The sequence below is a fragment of the Phyllopteryx taeniolatus genome, chromosome 14, assembly GCF_024500385.1.
Source record: "Phyllopteryx taeniolatus isolate TA_2022b chromosome 14, UOR_Ptae_1.2, whole genome shotgun sequence".
NCBI lineage: Eukaryota > Metazoa > Chordata > Actinopteri > Syngnathiformes > Syngnathidae > Phyllopteryx > Phyllopteryx taeniolatus.
Genome location: NC_084515.1, coordinates 1,323,035 through 1,350,093, shown reverse-complemented (window position 1 = coordinate 1,350,093; position 27,059 = coordinate 1,323,035). Strand labels below are relative to the sequence as shown.

At 42.8% G+C, this 27,059-nt stretch overlaps 1 protein-coding gene across 2 annotated transcripts in view; it reads right to left on the bottom strand.

Moving 5' to 3' along the window:
- LOC133489302 (contactin-associated protein-like 4) overlaps positions 1–27,059 on the bottom strand; it is a 112,980-nt gene that overhangs the window by 44,927 nt on the left and 40,994 nt on the right. For both annotated transcript variants that reach the window (XM_061798242.1, XM_061798243.1), the window contains exons 3-11: positions 23,596–23,789; positions 17,189–17,336; positions 15,576–15,818; positions 11,992–12,167; positions 11,787–11,912; positions 6,269–6,548; positions 5,242–5,385; positions 4,997–5,171; positions 569–675 (exon numbers count right to left, since the gene is read on the bottom strand). In XM_061798242.1, the coding sequence (XP_061654226.1) occupies positions 569–675; positions 4,997–5,171; positions 5,242–5,385; positions 6,269–6,548; positions 11,787–11,912; positions 11,992–12,167; positions 15,576–15,818; positions 17,189–17,336; positions 23,596–23,789 (1,593 nt within the window). The remainder of the gene's footprint in view (positions 1–568; positions 676–4,996; positions 5,172–5,241; positions 5,386–6,268; positions 6,549–11,786; positions 11,913–11,991; positions 12,168–15,575; positions 15,819–17,188; positions 17,337–23,595; positions 23,790–27,059) is intronic.

Here is a 27,059-nt window from a genome sequence, read left to right as displayed (position 1 = left end):
ACAGGGTTTTATTGTCAACAGGAAAGACATTTTAAAGCCTTCAACAAAACACATTTTCACTTTTTGGGTCTTTAAAAAAAACGACTTTTCATAAAAGTGCAAGACAATTTAGTCTCTTCAATGAAGGTATAGCACATGAGATTTTGTTCACGTTGAACACCTTTTGGGTCATAAAGACTATTTGGGGGGTTATTGTAAGCATGAAAAGACATTCTTCAACTAATTTAACACTCATTTGAGTGAAGAAATTTTTTTTTGTGTCTTTAATGAACATACTTGCTTTTTGTAAACACGAAAGACATTTTAGGGTCTTCAACAAATCCAACATACATGTTTTCGTAAACACGGAACACTTTTTGGGTCTTTTTTTTTGTAAACAAAGGTAAACAAAGGTTTAAGAGTTAGTGGTCAATTTACTTTTTGGCCGTGCAAAGTGACTTATAAAGAAATACAGCAGCTGATCCATATTAAATGTCGCAGTGTGCTGACTCTGCCTGAGTTTGCAGGGCCTCGCTTTTATTTATTTTCCACTATTTTTATTTCGGAAACTGGCCCCGCAATGACTCACAACTGTGGCAGGTGGCGCCACCGTAGCCGCTGTCGCTGCAGTTGCAGTGGAAGTGCGTCCAGGTTTGAGTGCAGCGTCCACCGTGCTCGCAGCGACTCGGAGAACACCTGAAAATATATATATTTTTTAAAAAAAACATAAATACAGATGAAATATTACTTATGGTTATATGTTTATGGTAAAAATTGAAAACGTTTGGAAACCTAGGACATACGAAAGAAAACATGGAATATCGAATGTTAATGGTTTTACTATATACTTAAGATTCTGATATATAATTTATGTTCTGCTCTATTTCAGAGTTTCTAATTTTTTTAGTTTTTTTTATATGATGCAAAAGAAGTGCTGTCTATCTTATGACTGACCTAATTAAAAAAAATTTAAAAACTTATTCTATATCGGATAAAAACGTTATTACTCATACTCATTAGAGCACAATTGGATGATAAAATCGCTGTCGTCCTTTTTTATTTTCAGTGGTTGATTATCTTTCTGTTTCATATGTATGATAACAACAACCTAGGCTAATGGCGGCCAGACTTACAACTGATGTAAAAATCAAACAAAATCACAAAACATCAGATATTGTATGAGAAAGCTATTATTAATACTCATCTTACCACCAACGGACAATAAAATCTGTTTTGCCCGTCTTGAGTATTTGTTTCTATTGATGTTGTTTACATATAATGTGAAAAGTATACTTCAAACGCGATCTGACTTGCATCCTACGTAATTACCGAAAAAAAACAATTATTAAAATAAACAACCCCCCAAAAACACTACTGGTTTTAGGTTTTCAGATTTGTGTTTTATTACAGCAATGCTGAAAACTTACACCTGGAGCCTAAGCGTGATCCGACTTAAATCCTACGTAATTAGTGACAAAAAAACGTATTAATTAAATGAATGCATTAATTAAACAAAAGCAATGATATAAACAAAAAATAACATTACATGTTTTACATTTTAAAGGACTGTTAATAATAATATATAATAAATAATAAAGGAATAATTTTTCTGCCTTTTCCAATGTTTTTTTGCACCAATAACTGAAACCTGTAAGGGAATATTTCGAACGGACTTAAATCCTACATAATTATCAAAAAATGAGAATGTTTTACATTTCTAATTTTCCTGCCCCTTTTCATATTGAGTTGATTTCTGGTTTCATACTGTGTGTGTGTGTGCATGTGTGTGTGTATATATATATATTTATATATATATATTTATATATATATATCCTTTGACTTTTATTTCATTTGACTTTTACTTCATTTGACCTGACTGAAAACTTTGGTGACGTTTTCTTCCTGACGCGCAACAGTAAGAATACTGGAGGGTAGGCGTAATAATAAGGTCCCATGGAGTATGACTACCATGCTGGCCTTTTGTTGAAAAACGACATTTTCCACCTGACTTGCGTTCAATTCAATCAACGCGTTCACCGAGCGTATGGGTGCTACGCGCTAACCACTAACAACACAATGGATGCAAAATGGAGGAATTGTGACCTTGGCAAGGACATCAGCTCGCTTCGTTAAGCGTTAGCTCGTTTTATTCCCCACACGTTTCGAGCCGCATGTTTTTTTGTTTGTTCGTTTTTTTTTACGTCCGACAGTCTTGATAATTGTTGTGAACGTTGCATTAATTGAGCGCCGGTTTGTCAGCCAGACCAAACTAAACGATTAGTTCTGCTTCGGTGGTATCACTCCATGTGATGCTAGCGATCTGACATGGAGTCTGAGGCTGGATTGATGGCATGTGGTTCAAGTGACAAATGTAACAATAAAAAATAGTTCACGGGACAACTGTAATTATGCCCTATGAATTTCACCTATGGATGACTAACTACAAATGTACCTGGAAATGCAACATATAAAACATTGTGTTACATATACAATATGTATGTACTGTAACTATTATGAACTGTGTAGAGACATTCAATACGTAACATGCTGCATTAGAGGTGTACAGAACATTAAATAAAATGTAATTATGGTAGATAAGAGTTGTATAAAATATTAAATATGTACAGTAAATAGGATACAAACCCTAAATATCATGTCAATATGATAGGTTAGCATTGTATAGAACAGGGGTGTCAAACTCTTTTTTTGTCTCGGGCCGCATTGTAGGTACGATTTCCCTCAGAGGGCCGTTAGAACAGTGAAATATATAAATGTTTAATCATCACCAAAACATATTACCATTACACAACAAATTGAGGGATAACTAGTTTTGAAATCAGAAGACAAGAATCATAGTTTGTTCAAGTATTGTTTAAGTTACTGTAGAACAAGGGTTTGGTAACAGAAAAATGTAATATCTCAAAATTATTGTTTATTATTATGACAATTTGGAATTTGGGTACAGATTTTAGCAAAAATCACGGAAGTTGACGAGCATGATTTGCTTTCACGGGCCACATAAAACGATGTGGCGGGCCGCATCTGACCCCCGTGCCTTGAGTTTGACACCTATGGTATAGAACATTAAATATGATCAAAATATGGTACGTTAGAGTGGCATAGAACATTATGATGTAAATGTTACATTAAAATTGTATAGAACATGAAATATGATGCAAATATGCTAAATTAGAGGTGTATTGAACTAACAATGGTACAGTTGTATAGACAGGGCTTGACATTTGCTCACCAGCCACTGTTGCTAGTGGTTTCCCAGTTAATAGCTACACAACACTTTCTTTCGGCCCAATTTTTTTTTTGGATAATAGGGGTTATGCGCAACCAACTTCCTCATTCGGTAGAACAGGTCGACGCACTTGACAAAAATGACATGTAATAAAGTTATTCTTACTGGCTCCGTACAAGAGGGGTGTCATCACATCTGAGTGTGTTGCCAAACACCACTTGAGAAAGACTCAGAGAAGGGATCACAATAAATGCACTTGGACAAAAGTGTGGCTTACTGGCTTTTCCTCCTTTACATCAGTTTTTACCTTCAATACACTTCTCTCTTCATGCATATGTTTGTACAGTTGTGTGTGTACCTGGGTGGGTGTCTGCTCTTCCAAAATAGACGGACAGAAAAAAGACCAATAGGCGAGTGCAGACAACATTGGATAAAAAGGTCGACTTTACAAAGCAGATTCATCAAAACGCTGCCAAAACAGCAACATTGCCAACACGCCACTTCCGATTGATCCACTTATTTTGAAACTCTGATTTGTGCTACTTCCTCTGGGCTACTTAGACGACTGAGGCTAACTTACTGATCGCCGCATGGGAAAAGGTTCACTAATAAACTCCACATCAAACACGACAGACCACTCTGGTAAAACGGACTATGGCTAATTATAACAATACGTTTGCATGCTCATGTATTTGAATGATACAACTTATGGGTCATTGATGCACACTGCCAAATGCACTCACAATACTGCGCATCTTGAGACATCTGACTGCGGGAATGCTCTTCGCTTTTCGAGGCACACGTATGCGCAAATCACGTGACTTGAACTTCTCAAACAGCATTATTCAAATCCGTACAAAAATAATAAATGCTTAAGGTACTCAAATTACAACGATGAACATATTTCCTGAAACAATAAATGCATAGCTGCCATCCTGTAGGAATTCACTTTCAGAACAATTTGTCCAAATTTGTCTGAATTTCCATATTTTAGAAATAAATTACAGCAGGACAGTTATTGCAGTACATTATGTAATTGGATAAAGATAAATTCTGCATACTGTTCAAATGCAAAACATAACCATTACTCTATAATTGTAATCATTAATAAATGATGGCTTCAATATTTGGTATTTTAATGTTTTTATTTCTATCACCCTTGTAATGGCGGACGCAGATGCACCCTGAATCAGATTAATCAGATCACAAAAGTCAATTAAAACTCAGCACTCTATTTTGCAAACAAACAAATAACAATGCTGATAGATACTTTCATTTTGTTATTTTTCACTAACTGTTGGTTTATTTATTCAAAAACCATGAGTTAGTTTCGTGTTGTGGTTAGTCACTTGCCTCGTTGTCGCTCATTTGTACTAGTGGCCAGTGTTTGCTAGTTTTCTTGGAAGTAAAGCTGTTTATTATCAAAGCCGTAGTATGTCTTTCTCGTTTTTATGATTCGCGATTCCCTTAGTATCAACTTCAACCTGCCACAGTGGCTAGTGGTAGTGGCTGTGTTACCTCGGTAAAATCCACCCGCATTCGTTGGGTTGGTGGGCATTAATGTCAAGCCCTGTGTACGGAAAATTAAACATCATGTATATAACTTACATTGAAGGTGTAGCAATGTTAAATATGATGTAGATATTGTTACATCAGTCAATTTTATACAACATTAACTATGATGTAAATGTGATGTGTTACAATTGTATAGAAACTCCTTCCAGTTAACATGTTGTCACTTAGTCAGCAACCTAATAACTAATAACCGACCTGTCCATTATCCCACACGTGTCAATCATGAGGTCACTGTAGTTTCCCAGCATCCTTTGGTGCACCAGGATGAGGTCTACTTGTTGCTGGTCCACAGTCAGTTGGCGGAGGCAACCCTGAAACGCGGTAAAAGGGTTCCTGCAGTCCTCCCTCCTCTTATCCTCCACAGGACAACCTCAATAGAACATAACGTTTTAAATTTAACTGTATATGATGTAGGAGAATGTTGTCAGATGTACACCTACCACCGAAGAAGAGGTCCTTCTCGACGGCAATGATGAAGGAAGGACTGGATTGAGCCATTTCATCTTTGTCCACACTGATGCTCAGGTGTCCTCGTCTGGACTTCAAATCCACCGAATGCCACTGACCGTCATCCAGACCAGAACCTGACAACCAATCCACACAGACTCCCAATTCAGTATTGTAAGCATTTTCTTTTTTTACATTTACATTGTGAAGGCTCGGAACCTAACCATAACACTGACCTTGATACCAATTTTACGCTAATCTAAGAAGAACTCGAACTTAACCCAAACTCAGGGTCCGCAACTTTAATTCTGAAAGAGCCATTCTCTCACAGAAAACAACACCAGGAGCAACAAAACCATTTTGACATCTAAAGTGAGAATAAGACTGCATATCTCTTTTTTTTTTTTTTTTTACCTGTATTTCTACCTGTATAAAAAACTAGTGTGTTGCATTTCCAAAATCACACATTGTAAACTGACATCTGTGAGCCGTGAGCAATGTTTGTTTTTAATACAGCTCATATAGCACATAGCATTAAATATTTTGTTTTCTTCAGAAACTTTTTTCTAGGATTTTTCCATAGTTTGCCTATCAAACGTGGAACAGGTCAACAAATCTTGGCGCCCATGTGTCACAGATTTATTTTTTATTTTTTTTACAAGAGCACTATCTTCAAATTTAGAATTACATTAGAAAAATGAAAGAACTAACTGAGAATTAAAATTAAATCCTTATTATTTATTTTCCAAAGTCACAGAGAGCCACAGCAGACACACATGCTCGGACCTCACCCAACCCTTATTCTAAGATAACAATAACCCCAACTGAACATGAACCCAAACCGAACAATTTTGTCTTAAATGAAACTAACGTGCATGTTTTTGGAACATGGGGTTAAGCATGGGGAGAACACGCGAACGCCACACAGCCAAGTAGGAACACAAAACCTTAGAAGTTGTAACGCAGACACGCTAACCACTCTTGGACCGTGCTTGCCTATATTTAATGCTCTGTACTGACCTGCCTTGAGCTCCAACAGCACATTGCCAGCCTTCTGCACCCGCAGCCTGAGCCGGGTGTCGCTCAGGTACACCCAGATGATGCCACCCTGCCGAGGAAGCTGGAAGGTGAGCAGGAGACCCTCCCGGTTCCAGGTCCGGAACTGAAGCCCCACGGACACTCCCCCAGCGGGCAGCAAGTCCGCCACCCCCGCACCTGGCAACTGGAGGAAGCCTTGGGGCCCGGGGAAGGTGGCCGCCACAGCCAGCGTCTGGTGGGCACATGCGAAGGTGACATTGCCCTGTGAGACAAAAAAAAAAAATCAAAACAGCAAAAGCATGAATATTAATCAACTGTGGGGCGTGGGGTGCGAAGGGGGCGTGTCTGTGTGACCGCGGGTCACTGCTCTCCTCATCAGTGAGTCTCCTTAAACGTGACATTAGCAACATTAGCATAACCATGAGCAGCCAATAGCGTTAGCAAAGCAAAACTGGGGGGGGGGGGGACAAAGTCAAATGAAAGACAGGTTGTTTATGGTGGAATGAAATGAAATTTAGTAACAATACTGAACCGATTTAACTGTAATGTAACAAAGGGTGCTTTGCTTTGCTTTTTGTTGTCTTTTTTCTCTGTGTCTGGCACCTCTCAAACTACATACTACCAGTCAGCAAACATACCGACGTTGGCTTGTCATCAAAAGTTCCATTGCCCTGATGATGACACGTAAAGCATGTTTGTGGTGCAGTTTGCATAAATTCAGGTTCATGAGGGGTGTACAAAGTCACTGTACTGAAATTCTTTTTAAAAAAAGCTGCTGCCATCTCTCCATACACACACATACACATTGTGTTTGTGTTTTAGAGAAATCATCCCTTGAAGAGCCTGCATTGGAGCGTTAACCGAGCATGTGAATAGGTCCACTTTCTTCCTCCAGTATTCATCATTTTTGTGTGGACTTTTATAGTGAAAATGCTCCCCAGTGAGTATGAATTTTAAAAAGCAAGGGAGGTCTAAATGGCCAATATGGAGGTGTTATGCTGAGAGACTCCTTTGCCCATCGCCTAATTTATCATAAAAAGCCAATAAAGGATAAACATAATCTATATATCAAGGCAGTCAGATGGCAAGATGCCATTTATTGAACAATGCCTCGATGGTGAAAAAAAAAAAATCTTTCAACCACCAACATTAAATGACACTATGAATAATCTTACATCTATTAGAATTATGGACAATGCTATCATTTCATAGCTAAGCAGATTAGCATCGTAGCTAACTAGCCATGGACTTGGAATAAAGGGCTCTATTTTCGTAGACAGCGTATCTGCGGCGTGGCGCAAATAATGATTTTCATCCATGCGCAAGTCTTGCTGCACGTCTGCCAATTTGGCAGAATGGTCTGTGCCAAGCTGGCCATTTCGGCGCAGTGAGGGTTTTTCCTGGGAGATGCGCCGAGCGGTGTGACAATTTGGAGGCAGAAAGCCTGTCTGAATTTAGGCTTGCTGAGACAACGGCTAACTATTGGCGCAGCTGGTCTAACACAATTTTCACGAATTTGATCGGGCACAGGCAGATAGGCAAGCTCCGTGAACGTGTGGTGGATGTCAGACGTATTCCATTCATAAATACAGTATGTGAACAGCGGCCATGAAACTCTCTTAATCATTATTGAATGAATTATTTTTATTCATATCATTATTATATTGTTGAAATTATCCCACAGTTATGGGGGCACACAAATGATCACGGGTGGGGGTCGGTCTCCAAGTCCCCACTTCACAGCGTAGATCTGTGATCTCCTCCCAAGCCAACTTTACATCATCCGCCCGTGGAGGTCTGCTTGCAGTTCGTTATAAACGTACTTTGCATCGACCTCCCAGACTCTAGCAAATCAGTTTCTTCTTTCGCCATGTCAAAGACTGTCAGTGTGCAATTGTGAGCCGCATTTAAAGAGGATGAGAGAAGCCGCTTTGACGGACATGAATGAACTCGGCTGTGATCACGGCCACAGCAGCGCAGACAACCCTCTTTTAAATGTGCCGGTTGCACTGGTCCATGGAATTACCAACACTGAGTCCAACCCACACACCGTGCCTGATTTACGCCGGTCACCAAAATAGAGCCCAGCGTGTTAAATTTTATACTTGGCTACTTGTGAACTAGTTTAATTTCATAGCTTGTTACCAGTTTTTAAAAAAAAACTATTTCAAAGCTATAGCTACCCTTAAACCACCTTAATTTCATAGCTCTGTGGATATTCATATCTTATCTTCTGAGCGAAATAGCCATAAAGTAGCCTAATTTTACTTGTGAATGAGCTTAATTGTATTGCTTGTAACCATCCATCCATCCATTTTCTCCCGCTTATCCGAGGTCGGGTCGCGGTAGCTTTAGCAGGGACTCCCCAGCCACTTCCTCCAGCTCTTCCGGGGTCATCCCGAGGCGTTCCCAGGCCAGCCGAAGGATGTAGTCTCTCCAGCGTGTCCTGGGTCGTCCCCGAGGTCTCCTCCCGGTGGGGCGGACCGGAACACCTCACCAGGGAGCCGTCCAGGAGGCATCCGAATCAGATGCCCCAGCTACCTCATCTGGCTCCTCTCGATGTGGCGGAGCAGCGGCTCTACTCCGAGATCCTCCCGGATGACCGAGCTTCTCACCTTATCTCTAAGGGAGAGCCCGGACACCCTGCGGAAGAAACTCATTTTGGCCGCTTGTATCCACTTCACCTCGAGGACCCTGCCGAGGGTGAAGTGCTGGTCCACTGCTCCACGGCCAGGACGAAAACCACACTGCTCCTCCTGAATCTGAGATTCGACTTCCCGATGGACCTTCCTCTCCAGCAACCCTGAATAGACCTTACCAAGGAGGCTGAGGAGTTCTTCTTAAATTTCTTAAAAAGGGGGACCATCACCCCAGTCTGCCAATCCAGAGGCACTGTCCCCGATGTCCACGCGATGTTGCAGAGGCGTGTCAACCAGGACAGCCCCACAACATCCAGAGCCTTTAGGAACTCTGGGCGAATCTCATCCACCCCCAGCGCCTTGCCACTGACGAGCTTTTTAACCACCTCGGTGACCTCAACCCCAGAAATAGGAGAGCCCGCCTCAGAGAACCCAGACTCTGCTTCCTCATGGGAAGGCGTGTCGGTGGAATTGAGGAGGTCTTCAAAGTATTCTCCCCACCGGTTCACAACGTCCCGAGTCGAGGTCAGCAGCGCCCCATCCCCACTATACACGGTGTTGATGGTGCACTGCTTCCCCCTCCTGAGACGCCGGATGGTGGACCAGAATTTTCTCGAAGCCGTTCAGAAGTCTTTCTCCATGGCCTCACCGAACTCCTCCCATAGCTGAGTTTTTGCTTCAGCGACCATCAAAGCTGCATTCCGCTTGGCCAGCCGGTACCCATCAGCTGTCTCAGCAGTCCCACAGGCCAAAAAGGACCGATAGGACTCCTTCTTCAGCTTGACGGCATCCCTCACCGTTGGTGTTCATCAACGGGTTCGGGGAGGACAAGCACCGACCACCTTACGGCCACAGCTCCGGTCGGCCGCCTCAGCAGGTGTTCTGTTATTAGACTTCCGTGCTCACCATGGACTGTCCATAACGAACACCATGTTCGAGCATAAGGGTGTACACACGTGCATGTGACACCAGGACACCCTAGGTCGCGGTTCGATGATCGACTTTGTGGTCGTGTCATCGGACTTGTGGCCGCATGTCTTGGACACTCGGTGAAGAGAGGGACGGAGCTGTCAACTGATCACCACCTGGTGGTCAGTTGGCTCCGATGGTAGGGGACGATGGCAGGCCCAAACGTATTGTGAGGGTCTGCTGGGAACGTCTGGCAGAATCCCCTGTCAGAAGGAGTTTCAACTCCCACCTCCGGCAGAACGTCACCCACGTCTCGGGGGAGGTGGGGGACATTGAGTCAGAGTGGACCATGTTTCGCGCCTCTATTGCCGAGGTGGCCGACCGGAGCTGTGGCCGTAAGGTAGTCGTTGCCTGTCGTTGCGGCAATCCCCGAACCCGTTGGTGGACACCAGCGGTGAGGGATGCCGTCAAACTGAAGAAGGAGTCCTATCAGGCCTTTTTGGTCTGTGGGACTCCTGAGGCAGCTGATGGGTACCGGCTGGCCAAGCGGAATGCAGCTTTGGTGGACGCTGAGGCAAAAACTCGGGCGTGGTAGGAGTTCGGTGAGGCCATGGAGAACGACTTCCGGATGGCTTTGAGGAAATTCTGGTCCACCATTCGGAGTCTCAGGAGGAAGAAGCAGTGCATCATCAACACTGTGCATAGTGGGGATGGGGCGCTGCTGACCTCAACTCGGGACCTTGTGAGTCGGTGGTCGACAGGCGGATCGGTGCAGCGTCTGGTGATGCGGACTTTGTATCGGTCCGTTGTAGTGAAGAAGTAGCTAAGCCGAAAGGCGAAGCTCTCTATTTACTGGTCGATCTACGTTCCTACCCTCACCTATGGTCACGAGCTGTGGGTCATGACTGAAAGAACAAGATCCCGGATACAAGCGGCCGAAATGAGTTTCCTCCACAGGGTGTCCGGGCTCTCCCTTAGAGATAGGGTGAGAAGCTCGGTCATCCGGGAGGGGCTCAGAGTAGAGCCGCTGCTCCTCCGCATTGAGAGGAACCAGATGAGGTGGCTCGAGCATCTGTTTAGGATGTCTCCTGGACGCCTCCCTGTTGAGGTGTTCCGGGCACGTCCCACCGGGATGAGACCCTGTGGACGACCCAGGATATGCTGGAGAGACTATATCTCTTGGCTTGCCTGTGAACGCCTCAGCATCCCCTCGGAAGAGCTGGAGGAAGTGGCTGTGGAGAGGGAAGTCTGGGCTTCTTTGCTGAAGCTACTGCCCCCGCGACCCGACCTCGGATAAGCAGAAGAAAATGGATGGATGGATGGATGGAATTTCAATTTATCGCCCAGCCCTCGTATTTACTAAATTTAAAAAATCTAAAAAATATGAAAAATACAGATGTTAGAGGTTAGATCTGATAGACTTAATCAGCTTTGTGTCCTCTAATAGTAGCTTAGGTGAAAATTACTTTACAAACTGCAGGTTTATGCACCTGTAGGGCAAAAATTATAGTGCCCCAATTCTGTCTAGCAACAACTGATGTGATGAGGTAAAATAACCGGAGTGAGGATCTACTGTATGTTTCTGCGCGCCTGCTTGCTAGACAACATTTTATTTCAGTCACGTTTTATGATGAATTTATAACACATGGCCATTGGAAGTCTTATTTTTCAGCAAAGGAGAGAGAAACCAGTTCCCTGTGTCAAGAAGAGTGGTGATTTGCATGATGGGGCCAGTGGGGCAGTGCCCAACTACATCCAACATCTACACAACAAAGGCTAACATAAAAGGGAAAACATTATTTCTTGGATTTGACCTATTATGTTTGCATGGAATTCTGTGGTTTGTTAAAATGTTGCTAGCTAAATGTGAAGCCAATTAGCACAAATGTAAAGATCATCACTGTCTATTCGTTTGACGTTTGACCTTATTAGAAAAGCCGTCACTGACTGACCGTCACGGTGACTCGGCGGTCGCCACGTCTGGCCATCTCGATCAGGTTATGTTGGTTGTACGCAAAGTTCTCTAGGCAGCCTCGGAACCTACTGTCGGGAATGTTGGGAATTCCGCCCACGCTCAGCTGGAAGACACCAGGATGCAAAACGTGAAGCATGACACAGAGAGAAGAAGGCAGATGGCGGCGATGGTTTTTAGAGAACCTGCTGGATGTGCCAGTGGTGGAAACGCGGCGGCAGGTCCACGGTCTCCCTGTGCTGGTCCACGGTGACGTTGCACCGAGCCGCGTGACATTCTACGGCCACCAGGTGCCATTGTTGGTCATCCAAGAGGCTGCCCAACGAAGCCACATGCCGACGTCCGGGACTGGAAGTCCATGCTGGGAGAAAAAAAAACCAGATACTGTCAAGGTGATTTTATATTCGAGGCAGTGCCCCACCAGGTCCCCCCAAAAATGTGACCCTCTGAAATCGTACACAGTCCATTCAGTAGGCTGTTCCATCTTTGTTTTGTTCAGAATTCAGTGTCCTTTTCTTACGGGTATCGTCTCAAGTAAGGTCCGCCAGATCCAGCACATAGTGCGGTACATGGTGCCTAAAAAAAGTCTCACAAGTTTTTTATCATGTCAACTGTTTGTCATCTGTCTGATTTGAGGACTAAAAAAGACAAAATAGAAGAATAACTTTCTAACAAGACATCAAACAAAGTTGAAAGGAAAAGTTTTGTGTATTCCAGAGACAATGTTGTCTCCCAGCAGGAGGTTGAAAGTCGGGTTGTCGTATCTCATCATCATCTTCATCATCACAAGAAGAAAAAGTGGAGATGTGAAGCCAAATATTCCGGCGTTCACGCCAAACGTGAGACGTTATAAATCTTAGATGAGCGTCGGCGGCTCCAAATTGGCAGGGCCAGGTTCCCACAGGTCCAGCTCTGTGGGGAGAATGAAGGAAGGAAAAGCTCCAGAAGAAACCCAACGCAGTCGTTAAAAATGTATCCATTGGTGTCGGGGGAAGCCGAGGAAGAAGATGATGGACAAAAACATCTTCATCTGAAAATGAGGAGGCAGGAGTTTGTCTCCTAGTCAACAACTTATTTACAATCCAAAGAATAAATATCTTATTTTGTCACTGGCGCATGATAACAAGAATCGCTTTTGCATAAAGTGATAAAACATATTACAAACAGCTGACAGTAAGATCCATCTGTATGTTTTCATGCAACTCTTGTTTTGGAATGCATTAGACTATAGCAGGCGGCACGGTGGACGACTGGTTAGAGCGTCAGCCTCACAGTTCTGAGGACCTGGGTTCAATCCCCGGCCCCGCCTGTGTGGAGTTTGCATGTTCTCCCCGTGCCTGCGTGGGTTTTCTCCGGCCACTCCTGTTTCCTCCCACATCCCAAAAACATCCATGATTTGGAGACTCTAAATTGCCCGTAGGTGTGAATGTGAATGTGAGTGCAAATGGTTGTTTGTTTGTATGTCCCAGTTCAGGCAACCAGTTCAGGGTGTACCCTGCCTCCTGCCCGATGATAGCTGGGATAGGCTCCAGCACGCCCGCGACCCTAGTGAGGAGAAGCGGCTCAGAAAATGGATGGATGGATGAATAGACTATAGCATCATTATTAACAGAAGTAGTAGCGGTGGTACAGTATTATCATTAGTAGTAGTTGTAGTAATTGAAAAAAATAGAAGTATTAGAAGTAGTATTAGTACTAGTAGTTAATAGTTGTCTTTTAGCATTTTTATTATTAGCAGTATAGTATAAATACTATTAGTAGGATTGGTATTGGTAATAGTAGTAGTAGTAGTAGTGGCCTATAGCACTAGTAGACAGAGTACTAGTAGAGTAAGTATCATGGTATTAGTATTTGTAGGATTAGTAGTTGTAGCTTTAATAGTAGAAGTATAGTAGTACAGTATAGGAATAATAGTTGTAAAAGTAGTACGAGAAGAATTTGTAGTCTTAGTATTTGTAGTCAAAGTATTGGTAGTAGCAGTAGCGGTTGTGGTAGTAGGATTAGTAGTTATAGTTATTGGAATGAAGTAGTGGTAGCAGTAGTTGTAGTAGTGGTAGTGGAAGAGAGACTAGTAGTTGTAGTAGTAGAAATAATATAAGTAGAAGTGGAATTAGTAGGACTAATAGCAGTTGTAGTGTTAACAGTCGAAGCAGTAATGATAGTAGCTGCAGTCGTAGTAGTATTATTAGCAGTAGCATGAGTGGTAGAAGTATAGCAGTACAGTATTAGTACTAGTATTATTAGTAGTAAGAGGCGAAGGAGGCAGAGGAGGAGGAGTACCGTTCAGAGTCAAACTACTTGTAGTAGTAGGAGTAAATGTAGTACTAGGAGAAATCATATTAGTAAAATTTGTAGTAGATGTAGTATTAATAATAGTGGAAGTAGTAGGAGATGTAGAATTAGTAGCGTGCGATTGGCTGGCGACCAGTTCAGAGTGTACCCCGCCTCTCGCCCGAAGATAGCTGGGAAAAGCTCCAGCAAGCCCGCGGCCCTAGTGAGGAGAAGCGGTACAGAAAATGGATGGCTGGATGGATGGAATTAATAGTAGTGATATTGGGAATAGTATTAGTCGTAGTAAAGTTTTAAAGCGTGCATTTCTGAATTGAAATGCAAATGTTTTTGTTTGTTGCTATAGCATGAAAAAGATGAGATAAGCAGAGGAAATATGAAGATAAACCATTCTTTCCAGCCAAAAGCAGACAATGAGAAGATTATTGCACATACAGATAGTGAATATTGCACATGAGGAGTGAACATCAAATCTGATTTTCAAGTTTCACTTGAGCGCACCAAGCTAATGACAAACATCTGAAATGAAAGCATGACTCACAAGTAAGTCAATGGATCATCGTATGACTTTCAACAATTACAGCAGAACACACAAAGGATATTATATCGACTTTGGAGAAATTCAAACTTAAAAAAAACAATAATACCCTACCTAGAAATCTGACTTGAAGCCCTACTTTGTAACCTTAACCCTGACTTGAAGCCCTGCTTTGAACTCCTAACGCTTGGTGAAACCCTAACCTTGGCATGAAACCATAATTTGAAACTCTAAACGAGATTTGAAACCTTAACCCAGGCTACAAACCCTAATTTGAAAGCCCAACCCTTGTTTGTAACCTTACCCCTGGTTGGAAACCTTACTTTAGAACTCTAAATAAGGCTTGCAACCCTAACCTTGGCTAGAAACCCAACCCCCGTCGGGAAACCGTAATTTGGAACCTTTGCTCAAAACAAGACTTGAAGCTAATTTAAAACCCTAACCCAGGCTTGAAACACTAACTGTCAACCCTAGTGCTGGTTTAAAACCCTTTGAAATACAAATTTGACAACGTAACCCTGGCTTGAATCCCAAAATTGAAGTCTAACCCTGACTTCAAACCTATTTGAAAGCCACCCCCTTGTTTCAAACCCCTCTGTTGTTTTTGGTTAGTATGTTGATACCTGGCGGCACGGTGGGTGACTGTCTAGAGCGTCTGCCTCACAGTTCTTATGACCAGGGTTCAATCCCTGGGGATTGTGTGGAGTTTGCATGTTCCCCCCGTGCCTGCGTGGGTTTTCTCCGGACATTCCGGTTTCCTCCCACATCCCAAAAACATGCATGGTAGGTTAAATGACAACTCTGAATTGCCCGTAGGTGTGAATGTGAGTGTGAATGGTCGTTTGTTTGTATGTGCCCTGCGATTGGCTGGCAACCAGTTCAGGGCGTACCACACCTCCTGTCCGATAATAGCTGGGATAGGCTATGGATGGATGTTGATACCTTGTTGTTGTTGTTCTCCTGTGGTCGCCATGACGAATTTTCCTGCTTTCAGCTCCACACTGAGTCCAAGTCCCCAGGTTCCTTTAGCGTGCAGCAGCGTCCCACAATTCTTCAGGCTCTTGAACTTCAGCGAGACCTCCTCCTCGTTCTCTTTCTCCTCTTCACTGGACGAGCTCCTCGACACGCCGCTCCATGAGTACGCCACGATGCCACCCTCGCCGTCCAACGACATCACGTCAGAAGCTGAGGAGCACAAGTCACGACCATGTCCACCAATGAGAAGACTGTCAAGAGTAGGCTGGATACAAGTGTGCTTACTTGTGACTTATTTGCTCATTTTTAGAGGGAAAATCTCAAAGAGCACTTAGCGCAGTTTGCTCTATTGAAGAACAACAAGAACCACAACTAGACGAACACACAAACCAAAGCTTGAAACCTTACAGTATGCTGAAACCCTAACTATGCATTGAAACCCTAATTTGAAATCTTGACACTCGTTTGAAACCCATAAATTGGCTTGAAACCCTTCTTTGAAGCCCTTATTTGAAACCCAACCCCTGGCTTAAAATGCTCATTTGAAACTCTAACTGTGGATTAAAACTCTAATTTGAAACCCTAAACTCTGTTTGAAACCCTATACCTGACTTGAAACCCTAATTTGAAACTAACACTTATTTGAAACATTACCCCATAGACCCTAACTGTGTCTTGAAACCCTAATTGGAAACCGTAGGCATCTTAAAACCCTAATTAGAAACTACTTCAAAGCCTTTTTAGAAACCAGACCCCACGCTTGAAACGTTTTGAAACCTTTCCCAAGGCTTGAAACCCTAGTTCTAAAATCCAACCTGTGTATGAAACCCTAATTCGAAAACCTGGCCTTTGTTTCAAACCCCAATCCTGGCTTGTAACCCTAGTTTGAAACCTAAGCCCAGGCTTTTTTTGAAACCCCAACCCTAGCTTGAAACTCATTTAAAACCCTAATTTCAAGAATTCAAGGAATTTGTGTCATACCAACACACATTTACACATGATATGGCACAAAATTAGATATCCAAGGTCCCAGATTAGCCCAGTAAGACTCAAGACTATATCAAGAATAATAAAATAAAGTAAAACCCTAATTTGAAATTCCAACCCTTTTTTAAACCCTAACCATGGCTTCAAACTCTAAACTTATAGTGAAACCCTATAGTGAAATCCTAAACCTGGCTCGAAAACTCAATTTGAAACACTAACCCTGTTTTGAAACCCTGTGGCTCAAAACCCTAATTTGATGTCCTAACCTTTTTTAAAACCTTGACCAAGACTTGAAACCTTAATTTGAAGCGCTAACCCTTTTTTGAAACATTAACCCTGGCTTCAAACCCTAATTTGTTGTTTGCCGCTCACCTTCAATAAAATACTATCTCGACGTACGACGTGATATGAGAGAGAGGTGAGAAATAAAACCCAGATTGTGTGTCTGTCGCTGCTAAACCGTCAGGAGAGCCAGACAAAATTCCAATTGGAGGAAGAAGACGTGTGATGTGATGTGATGTTTTTAATGTTCCTTCATTAAAGCCTGATGGTCCACTGGCGTCTCTTCTAACGAGCAGAAGTGGGCGACTCACTGTAAGGGCAGCCGTAGACCTCCAGCCGCAGTCCGATGCGTCCACCGGGGTTCCGACCCACGGGAAGCAGACGCAGGAAGCGAGCGATGGCCGACTGCTGTAGCTTGTGCTGAACCACACTGTCCGCGTTGATGTTGCCTGAAAAAGACTGACAACAAAAAACAACACACTAAGGAACACAATCATGTTAACTACATATTATCAATGAATAAATCAATGAGTGGTTGGGGCAGAGATCCAATACTTGGGTCCACTTTTTTTCCCCAATTTTCATTTTCTGTATGTGTCTCAATACTTTTGACCAAACTCCGCATTTTCTTTAATTTAGTGTCCCTATACTTTTGTTCACTTTTCACTTCCTTTAAGTGTCCTCATATACATGTGTCCTCATTTTTGTCAAACAAAGATGTTGCTTGGATGGCAGCATATTTGTTGCTCCTTCAGGGTTATTTAAACCAACAGGCTCACACCAAGGAAGGAGACAGAAGTAAGAATCACAACTTGAGTTAAGTAACTTTGCAAAGTGAGAGCAGCTACAAGAACAAGCACTGCGCTTATCTCTCCCAACTCCTCTGAGGGGCCTGTCCTTGCGCAGCTCTTTTTATTAAAGCTTGAGTAGGTGGTATCACATTCCGTGACCTTTTAAGGAATTGTTTGTTATCAAGATGTGGTCAGTGCCTGGATGTGCGGGGGTTTGTGCCTTGTGGAATGTGCACTATAGTACTTTTCCAAACTGCTCTTGTTTCCAGTGAACAAGGGTGCTATCATCGTAATGCAGTTACAGCAACAATGTGTTTTTATGCGATAATGCGATATATAATTTTTCCATCAGCTCCATAACCTGTATGTACCTTTTGAGATGAATGGTGCCTTCCCAGCATGTTATCCATGCCATGGGCACTAAAAACACCCCCATACCGTCACAGATGCTGGCGTTTGAACTTTGTGCTGATAACAATCCGTATGGTGCTTTTCCTCTTTGGCAAGGAGGACATGACATCCATGATTTCCAAAACCAATTTGAAATGTGGACTCGTCAGACCACAGCACACTCAATGTTGGTTTTCTGCCGTGTATCTGTATCTGTATCTTTTGAAGATATTATGGACCATAGATGATGAAATCGCTAAATTCCTTGCAATTGTACATTGAGAAACGTTCTTAAACTGTTGGACTACTTGCTCACGCAGTTGTTAAAAAAGTGGTGAACCTTGACCCATTCTTGCTTGTGAACAACTGAGCCTTTCGGGGGTGGTCGTGACACTCACATGTTTCCAATTAACCTGTTCACCTGGAAAATGTTCCAAACAGGAGTTTTTGAGAGTATTCCTCTACTTTCCCAGTCTTTTGTTGCCCCTGTCCCAGCTTTTTTGGAACACGTTGCAGGCATCAAATTCATCCATCCATCCATCCATCCATTTTCTGAGCCGCTTCTCCTCACTAGGGTCGGGGGCGTGCTGGAGCCTATCCCAGCTGTCATCGGGCAGGAGGCGGGGTACACCCTGAACTGGTTGCCAGCCAATCGCAGGGCACATAGAAACAAACAACCATTCGCACTCACAGTCATGCCTACGGGCAATTTAGAGTCAACAATTTATGCATGTTTTTGGGATGTGGGAGGAAACCGGAGTGCCCGGAGAAAACCCACGCAGGCACGGGGAGAACATGCAAACTCCACACAGGCGGGGACGGGGATTGAACCCCACACCTCAGAACTGTGAGGCTGACGCTCTAACCAGTCGGCCACCGTGCCACGCATCAAATTCAAAATGAGAGAATATTTGCAACAACAAAAAAACAATGTTCATCAGTTTGAACATTAAATATATTGTCTTCGTAGTGTATTCAATCGAATATTGGTTGAAAAGTATTTGCAAATCATTGTATTCTGTTTTATTTTACACGATGTTCCAACTCCATTGGAATTGGGGTTTGTACATTTGTCCTCATTTTCTCCACTTCCTGTATCTGTCCCAATACATCTGTCTGCAATATTTTTCACTTCTTGTAGATGTCCAAATAATTTTATACAAATTTTCTTCACTTTTTCACTTCACATAGGTGTCCCAATAATTTTGTCTGCATTTAACTTTTTCTCTAATTCCTGTTTTCTGTCCAAACTCCAGTTTTCTTCAATTAAGTGTCCAAATACTTTTGTTCACATTTTTCTTCACTTTTCACTTCCTTTAAGTGTCCAAATACTTTTGTCCATATTTCCCTGCCTTCCTTTAGGTGTCCCAATTAGGGTTGGGCATCGTTTGAATTGGAGCGATTCCGGTTCCGATTCCTGGTTCCTTATTTCGATTCCGGTTCCAAACGATTCTCGATTCCGATTCTTTTAGGGGGCTCGGTCAAAAAAGTTTGCATGGTTTTAAATAAAGGGTGTCCAAATTATGAACATCCATTTTCTTACCAGCCCGCAGCATAGACTAAAATGAACATTTGACTTGAGGTTCTTTATAACCAGTATCAATATCAAACCTATGAACTAAAAGGCAACGTGTGTGGAACTAACCCAATTGACTTAATATTCATTGATTAATGTTTCAGCTAAAATTTAAATATAGAATTGTTAAAATAGTTATTTGGGACTCTTTCATCACGTCAAATGGTTTATATGTGCAAGTTTTAACTTGACTTACTGTTGCTTGTAGTCTTTTATTTTAAAGGGTAAGCAACGGAACTCAGCATTTTGTAACTTCACACGGCACCGGTGATTTTTAAATGGATGGAAGCAAATGCTATAAAACGCTGATTCCTTTCCCTTCCCACCGATGAGGCACAAGGTTAGTGTTTGTGATACTCTGAGACAAAGTTTATGTGAATTTTGTCCAAAGGAAAGTTGCTACGGTTTTAGCCCAATGTTAAGCTTTTTTTTTTTTTTTTTTGGTCATCGGCACTTCTGTTGGTTTGAAGACTAAAATAAATGCTAAAAAACATCAGTGCAGAAGTGCAACCAACTGTTTACCTTGTTAGCTGTCTCAATGTTTTATTGTTTCACTTACCCAGTTGACTGTGAGTTGACTTCACTGAATCTTCGCACGGTGTAGGCTGATGCTCGGAGCGCGTCAGACGCTACACATCGTGAAAGCCTCCTTTGCCCAATATAATCTTATTCCAAGTGTTGCACTGAGGCGACTGGTCATTCATTTTAACAAAGTTAACACACACTTTTGATCGCCGCCGCCGTTGGGCACAAGTCATCGTGCGTGTTCTTCTTCATTGGTTTACGCTGCTTCTTCATTGTTTTTCGCCACTTCTTTGTGGCTGGAGAACTACGCATCGAAACCAGGAACCGAAATTTTTAAATTTGAACGGTTCCAGTAGAACCGGAACGTTAGTCCCGGTTACTATCGGTTCTCGATTCCCAACCCTAGTCCCAATACATTTGTCCAGATGTTTGTCACTTCCAGTATGTGTCCCAATACAATTGTTCAGAGTTTTCTTCGCTTTTCCCTTTCTTGACACTTTTGGCCACATTTTCTGCAATTCCTGCAGGTGTCCCAAGACATCTGTCTAAACTCCAAATGTCCTTCAGTTAAGTGTGCCAATCATTTTGTTCACATTTTTCTGTACCTTTCCCTACCGTTAGGTATCTCAATACTTTTCAGAATCAGAATCATCTTTATTTGCCCAGTATGTCCAAAAAACACACAAGGAATTTGTCTCCGGTAGTTGGAGCCGCTCTAGTACGACAACAGACACTTTTGAGACATAAGACATTGACAAAAACAAACAAAAAAAAAACAGTCACTGAGCAGTAAAGGGTTGCTAGTTATCTGGTAAGGCCGGTACATTTTTTTTTTGACAATTGTGCAAAAAGATGCAGAGTCCTCTAGCACTTAGAGCAGTTTGAATTACTAATATTGCAATAGTCCGGTACAATGACCATTGTGCAAAGGGCGCCGAGACTTCAAGGAGTGTATGCGGTTTAAAGTGACGAGTAGCGCGATAATCTGGGACAATGTTGGTTGTGCGAATGTTGCAGATACTCCTCAATCAGTGTGCAAATGGAGCAGATGCTACTCTGGCATGAGTGGCCAGTATTGGTCAACAACAGATATGCAAATAGTGCAGCGTGGCGAGACAACTACAGTGAGTGGACGAGTAATGTATAATTGGCCCCACAGAAATGTGACAACAAACTCAAGTCAAAAAAAAAATTGTCCACAATTTCACCACTTCCGTACTTCTCCCAATACTTATGTCCACATTTTCTACACTTTTCACTTTCTGCAGATACTCTTGTCCCCATTATCGTTACTTCCTGTATATCCTAATATTTTTATCCACATTTTCTTCAATAAGGTTAAAGAACAAGATCCCAGATACAAGCGGCCGAAATGAGTTTCCTCCGCAGGGTGTCTGGGCTCTCCCTTAGATATAGGGTGAGAAGCACGGTCATCTGCGAGGGGCTCAGAGTAGAGCCGCTGCTCCTCCGCATTGAGAGGAGCCAGATGAGGTGGCTCGGGCATCTGATTCAGATGGTGCTGCAGAGACTATGTCTCTCTGCTTGCCTGGGAACGCCTCGGGATCCCCGCTGAAGAGCTGGATGAAGTGGCTGGGGAGAGGGAAGTTGCTAAAGGTACTGCCCCCGCGACCTGACCTCGGATAAGTGGAAGAAAATGGATGGATGGATGGAGGATTCCCAATACCTTTGTCCACACTTTTTCTTTCACTTCCTGTACATGTCCCAAAACGTTTGTCCAAAACTCCACATTTTCTTCAATTTTGTGTCCCAAAATGTTGTCCACATTTTCTGTACTTCTTGTATGTGTCCCAATATTTCTGTCCTGACTCCACATGTCCAATTTGCGCTCTCTGTAGGTTCCTCATTACTTTTGTCCACATAGTGTATAAAACGTACCACAAAACCAACGTGTCCCAATTCAGTTTTCCATCTCATGAACCATAATATGAACCATAATATCATATATCAATAGCATAATATCTTGTCCGCCTTCTTCTTATCATCATGATCTGGTGCATCTATCTGGCCTGGATTTTTATCTCGGCAGCACGCTGGACGTATTATTTTAGCCTACGGCTGTGCTGTAGTCCGCACGGGCGTGTTCCCGGGCAGTTAAATGGTGCCGGGTGGCTCAGAAATGGCAACAGGTTGTCCACGTCAGCAGCAGCTCATCCTCCGTTCTGCATGTATTATTAACATTGACTCAAAACGATCATGATAAATGTGATTTTTCTCAGCAGGATGGACAGATCCCTGCAGGTCGTACTGTTTAAAAAGGAAATCAGCTCCGAATTATGCAAATTACCACTAGTTTTACAGCCTAGAGTATGACTATGATAAAGTGCATTTTAGCCTCAATGTATGACAATTTATTACATTTTGATCTGGCCAGGCTTGTTAGCTCAGCTGGCTAAGCTCACTAGGGACAGTTTTGGGAGTTACGTTAGTATTTTGGCTCATGAGTTAACAACAGCATAGCATTGTTCTACAGATGTGCCACTGACACAGCTACAGCAATTATAAGAAACCTTTTGTTTATTCACAGTTTGGCCTAGGTGGAGGAGTGTGTCCGTGGTTCTAGTCTTATAATTACGTGTGTGTGAGCAGAATTACCTTTTAAAAAAATACTAAATCAATTTCTGAAAAAAAGCCTGTGGAGAGGAAGAAGGAATCACGCTGTGAGAAGTAGGGGATTGATCATTTTTTTCATATTTGTGAACAGCTGGGCTTTGGCGGAAGTCTGCGCTCTACTGAGTGACATTAAAGTCAAAATTATGAAGGTTGTGGAAAGGAAGAATGAGGAATTTTATTGTAAGAAGTTGGGGTCCAGAATTTTGGCAGCTATCTGCGCTGTACTACCTACCACTTTCTACTTTTATATCCATGTTTGTGCTAGCAAAAGTACGCCAACACAGCAACACCAATTTCCGAGAAATCTTGTGGGAGAAGAATACATTTTGGTGTGAGAAGTTGTGGATTGCAAATTGTTTTTAAACATTTGTTAACAGTTTGGCCTTGGCGTACATCATTGCTGCAAAATTACGCTAAAAATCTCAAATAAATTTCTGAGAAATCTTTGGGTATAAGAAGTTGGGTATCAAGCATTTTTTGCGGCGATCTAAGCCCAACTGAGTGAGATACTAGCAAAAATTTCCAAGGTTATGGTAAGGAAGAAGAAATTTTGGTGTGAAAAGTTGGCTATCAAGCTTTTTGTAATTTTTGTTCCAGATGGATCTTGACAGAGGTCGGCACTGCAAAATTACTTAAACAACCAAACTGAATCGATTTCTGAGAAACCTTGTGGAGAGGAAGGCGTGTGTTGGACTCCAGAATTTGGCCTTGGTGGAGATCAATCTAGTTTTACAAGCATGTGGGTTTGTGTGTAATAATTTTGGTGAATTGAATTTGGTGAAATTTGGAGAATTCCTACACATACGCCCATGCTGTCCTCCAGCCGATGCTGCTTCCAGTTGTGACCGGTGTCGCTGAACATGAGCAGGTAGGATGTCAGCCAATCAGAGCTGCCGTAGCGTCCCTGAGTGGACACCGCGGTGATGGTGGTCCGCTCTCCAAGGTCAACCTCCAACCATTGAGATGAGTCGGAGGTCAGCGGAGACCAACCTCCCGCTCCTGAAAACAAAATTACATATTGTTGTCAGAAAAACCCCGTTCACATCGACTCTATAAGCCAGCATTTTCCTGGATTCTGGTCCTGTGTCTAAGGTACTGGTGTGGGATAGGGGGATTGAAGTCACCCAAAAAATGATCAGGCTTCAGTGGCGTAGCAAAGGCATAACAGCATCTGTGTGTGAGGCACCAATTTGCGGTGGTGAGGGGTTGATGACGACCCATAGAAGTTTAACAGATGCAGAGTGTCACCTGCATGTAATGTACTCATACAAGATTGGCATTGAGCTCAAGACAGGAAATTACCAGCTTCCATCATAGTATCAGAGGCCGAATGCCGGCTTTGTGTAAGGTACCAATGCAGGATGGGGAGTGGAGTTGACGCACACATTTTCTGTCTTCCGATGTAGCATCAGAGGCAGAACGCCAGCTGTGTGTAAAGTACTGATGCTGGTTCAGTGGGTTAAAGTTGACCCAAAAATTAGTCACCATCCAACTTTGTATCAGAGGTGGAATGTGTCTGTGTGTAAGGTACTAATGTGGAATGAGGAGTTGAAGTTGACCCGCAAATTTGTCGGCTTTCAACATACCACCTGTGTGAAAGGTGGATGTGTGTGTAAGGTACAAAGGCACGATGGAGGGTTGATGTCGACCCGCAAACCCGTAGCAGCAGGGACTTAACGCCACCTTTTTGTAAGGTACTGATGGAGATGAGGTAGGTAAAAGGAATACTATTACGAAGGGAATATTACCTGTTTGTAAGGTACAGAGACATAACAGTGGGCTTGAAGTCAACCCACGAATTTGGAGGTGTAACAGATGAGAAACAACACTTGTGTGTAAGGTACAAAGACATGAAGGGGGGTGGTTGAAGAACACCTGCGAATTTGCTGGCTTTTGACGTGGCATTGTAGGCGGAACGCTAGCTGTGTTTAAGGTACCGATGTGGGAGGGAGGGGTATAAGTCCACCCGTGATTTTTCCAGCATCCGAATTCACCGCCTGTGTGTAAGGGGCCTCGACAAAAGTGTTTAGTTTAACACCCGACACACACTGACTGCACCCCTTCGTGTTTAAAGCAATTGTCACTAAGCCAGTTGAAAATGAAACTATACCATTATGCCTCTGGATATGCCATTTTGCCAGGAAGGCCGTGTGAAAGGGGCCTATAGAGTCACCTTTCATGAATGCCTTCTTTCATGGTTTTCATTTCGAAAGGCTGCTGGAGTTGCTTTGAATGCAGCACATCACATCTCCATTCGTCTTCATAACGTCAACAGATGGCGGAACTCTGCCAAATCCCCAAGAAGGGCCCCACGTAAAAGGTGCCACCGACGCACCTTTTAATTCTCATTCATCATCTGCGTGTAGTTGTCACGCCTGACAGTCTCATTTTATCACTCATCCAACTAAATGTTGACGTCTGGATTTTAACGCTTCGGCTGCATGGCCGGCTGGCGAGATTATGTCCAAACAGCGTGTGCTTTGTTTTCTATCGCCAGACAGCTTTTTCATGCTCAAACGTAATGTCCTCATGGAGAGAAGCGACGTTCTCCACCACTTCACTTTGGCAAACTGTTTGGCCTTGGAAGAGCTCTGCTCTACTAAATCACCGCCGCCAAGTACAAAAGGATTATTTTGATTGGCAGCAGGATTATGCAAAAAAAACTACACAACCCAAAAAGATGGGACTTTGGTGTGAGAAGTTGGGCATCCAGAATCTGCTAACAGTTTGGCTTTGGTGAAAATCTGTTCGCTGTTGAGTGAGTGTGTCCTGGAAGAATTAAGTAAACAAACAAAAAAAAAAAGATACTACCAAACCTATTCTCAGGAAAGGTAATTTCAGTTTGAGAAATTGAGATAAGATTTTTTTTTTTTAACATTTACAAATAATTTGGCCTTGTTGCAGGTCTTTGGCATACTGACTGATGCACTACAATAAACTACTGAGGTTGTTGAGAGGAAGAAGGATTTCCGGTGTCAGAAGTTGGGGTGCACAATTTCTTTTCACCTCTGCTGGCCTTGGCAGAGGTCTGCACTTGAATGGGTTACATTCTAGTATTGTATGTGTGTCCCAGCTAAATTTAAATAAAACACTACTACGTAATTTTGGTGTGAGAAGTTGGTATCAGGATTTTAAATAATAAAATTTACAAACAGCCTTGCTGCAGATCTGTACCCTATTAGGTGATGCACTAAAAAAAAAAAAAAAAGTACTAAGGTACTAAGGTACAACCTTAGAAAGAAGAAGGAATTTTGGTGTGAAAAGTTTTTTTTTCCCACATTTTTTAACAGTTTAGCCTTGATGCAGGTGTGCACGCTGATAAATGATGTAATAGAAAAACATCTAATGTGGAACGGAAGAAGGAATTTTGGTGTCAGAAGTTGAGATTCATGTTTTGTGTTTTACCTTTGTTAATGATTTGGCTTCTGTGCTCAACAGAGTTACATTTTACTTTTACATGTGTATCCTGGGCTGCCACTGTGGGCGACTGGTTCGCACATCCGCCTCCCAGTTCTGGGGACTGGGGTTCAAATCCCAGCCCCGCCTGTGTGGATTTTGCATGTTCTCTGCCTGGGTTTTCTCTGGGCACTCCGGTTTCCTCCCACATCCCAAAAACATGCGTGGTAGGTAGATTGAAGACTCTAAATTTCCCATAGGGGTGAATGTGAGTGCGAATGATTGTTTGTTTCTATGTGCCCTGCGATTGACTGGTGACCGGTTCAGGGTGTACCCCACCTCCTGCCCGAAGATAGCTGGGATAGGCTCCAGCAGCCCGTGACCCTAGTGAGGATAAGCAGTAAAGAAAATTGATGTGTCTCCTAGCAGAAAAAAAAAACTACTGAACCGATTACAGAAAAAAGGAATTCTGGTGTGAGAAGTTGAGATCAAGGATTTTTTTATTATTTGCTAACAGTAGGGCCTTGTCAAAGGTCAGCCCTCTACTGTGTGATTTATTGGCAAAAGCTATTAAAGCGGAAGGAAACACAAAACATTTTGCTGTAAGAATAAGTCGTTTGTGCCCCCACTAGTCTAAACACGGTATACTGATTAATATTGCATTCATGGAATAAGAATTAAATAAATAAATTCATCAAGTTTCACCAATCCCAGGGGCCAGCCATGTTGGGCAATATTGCCCTCTGCTGTTGACTGGAATTAACGTCACAAGTGCCCTCATGCTTGCTTTGCGAACGTCACATGACCAAACCCAGAAATCAGGATAGCAGGCTCCCCGTGTATGCTGCGAGAACTAGCAGAACTACAGGTTGA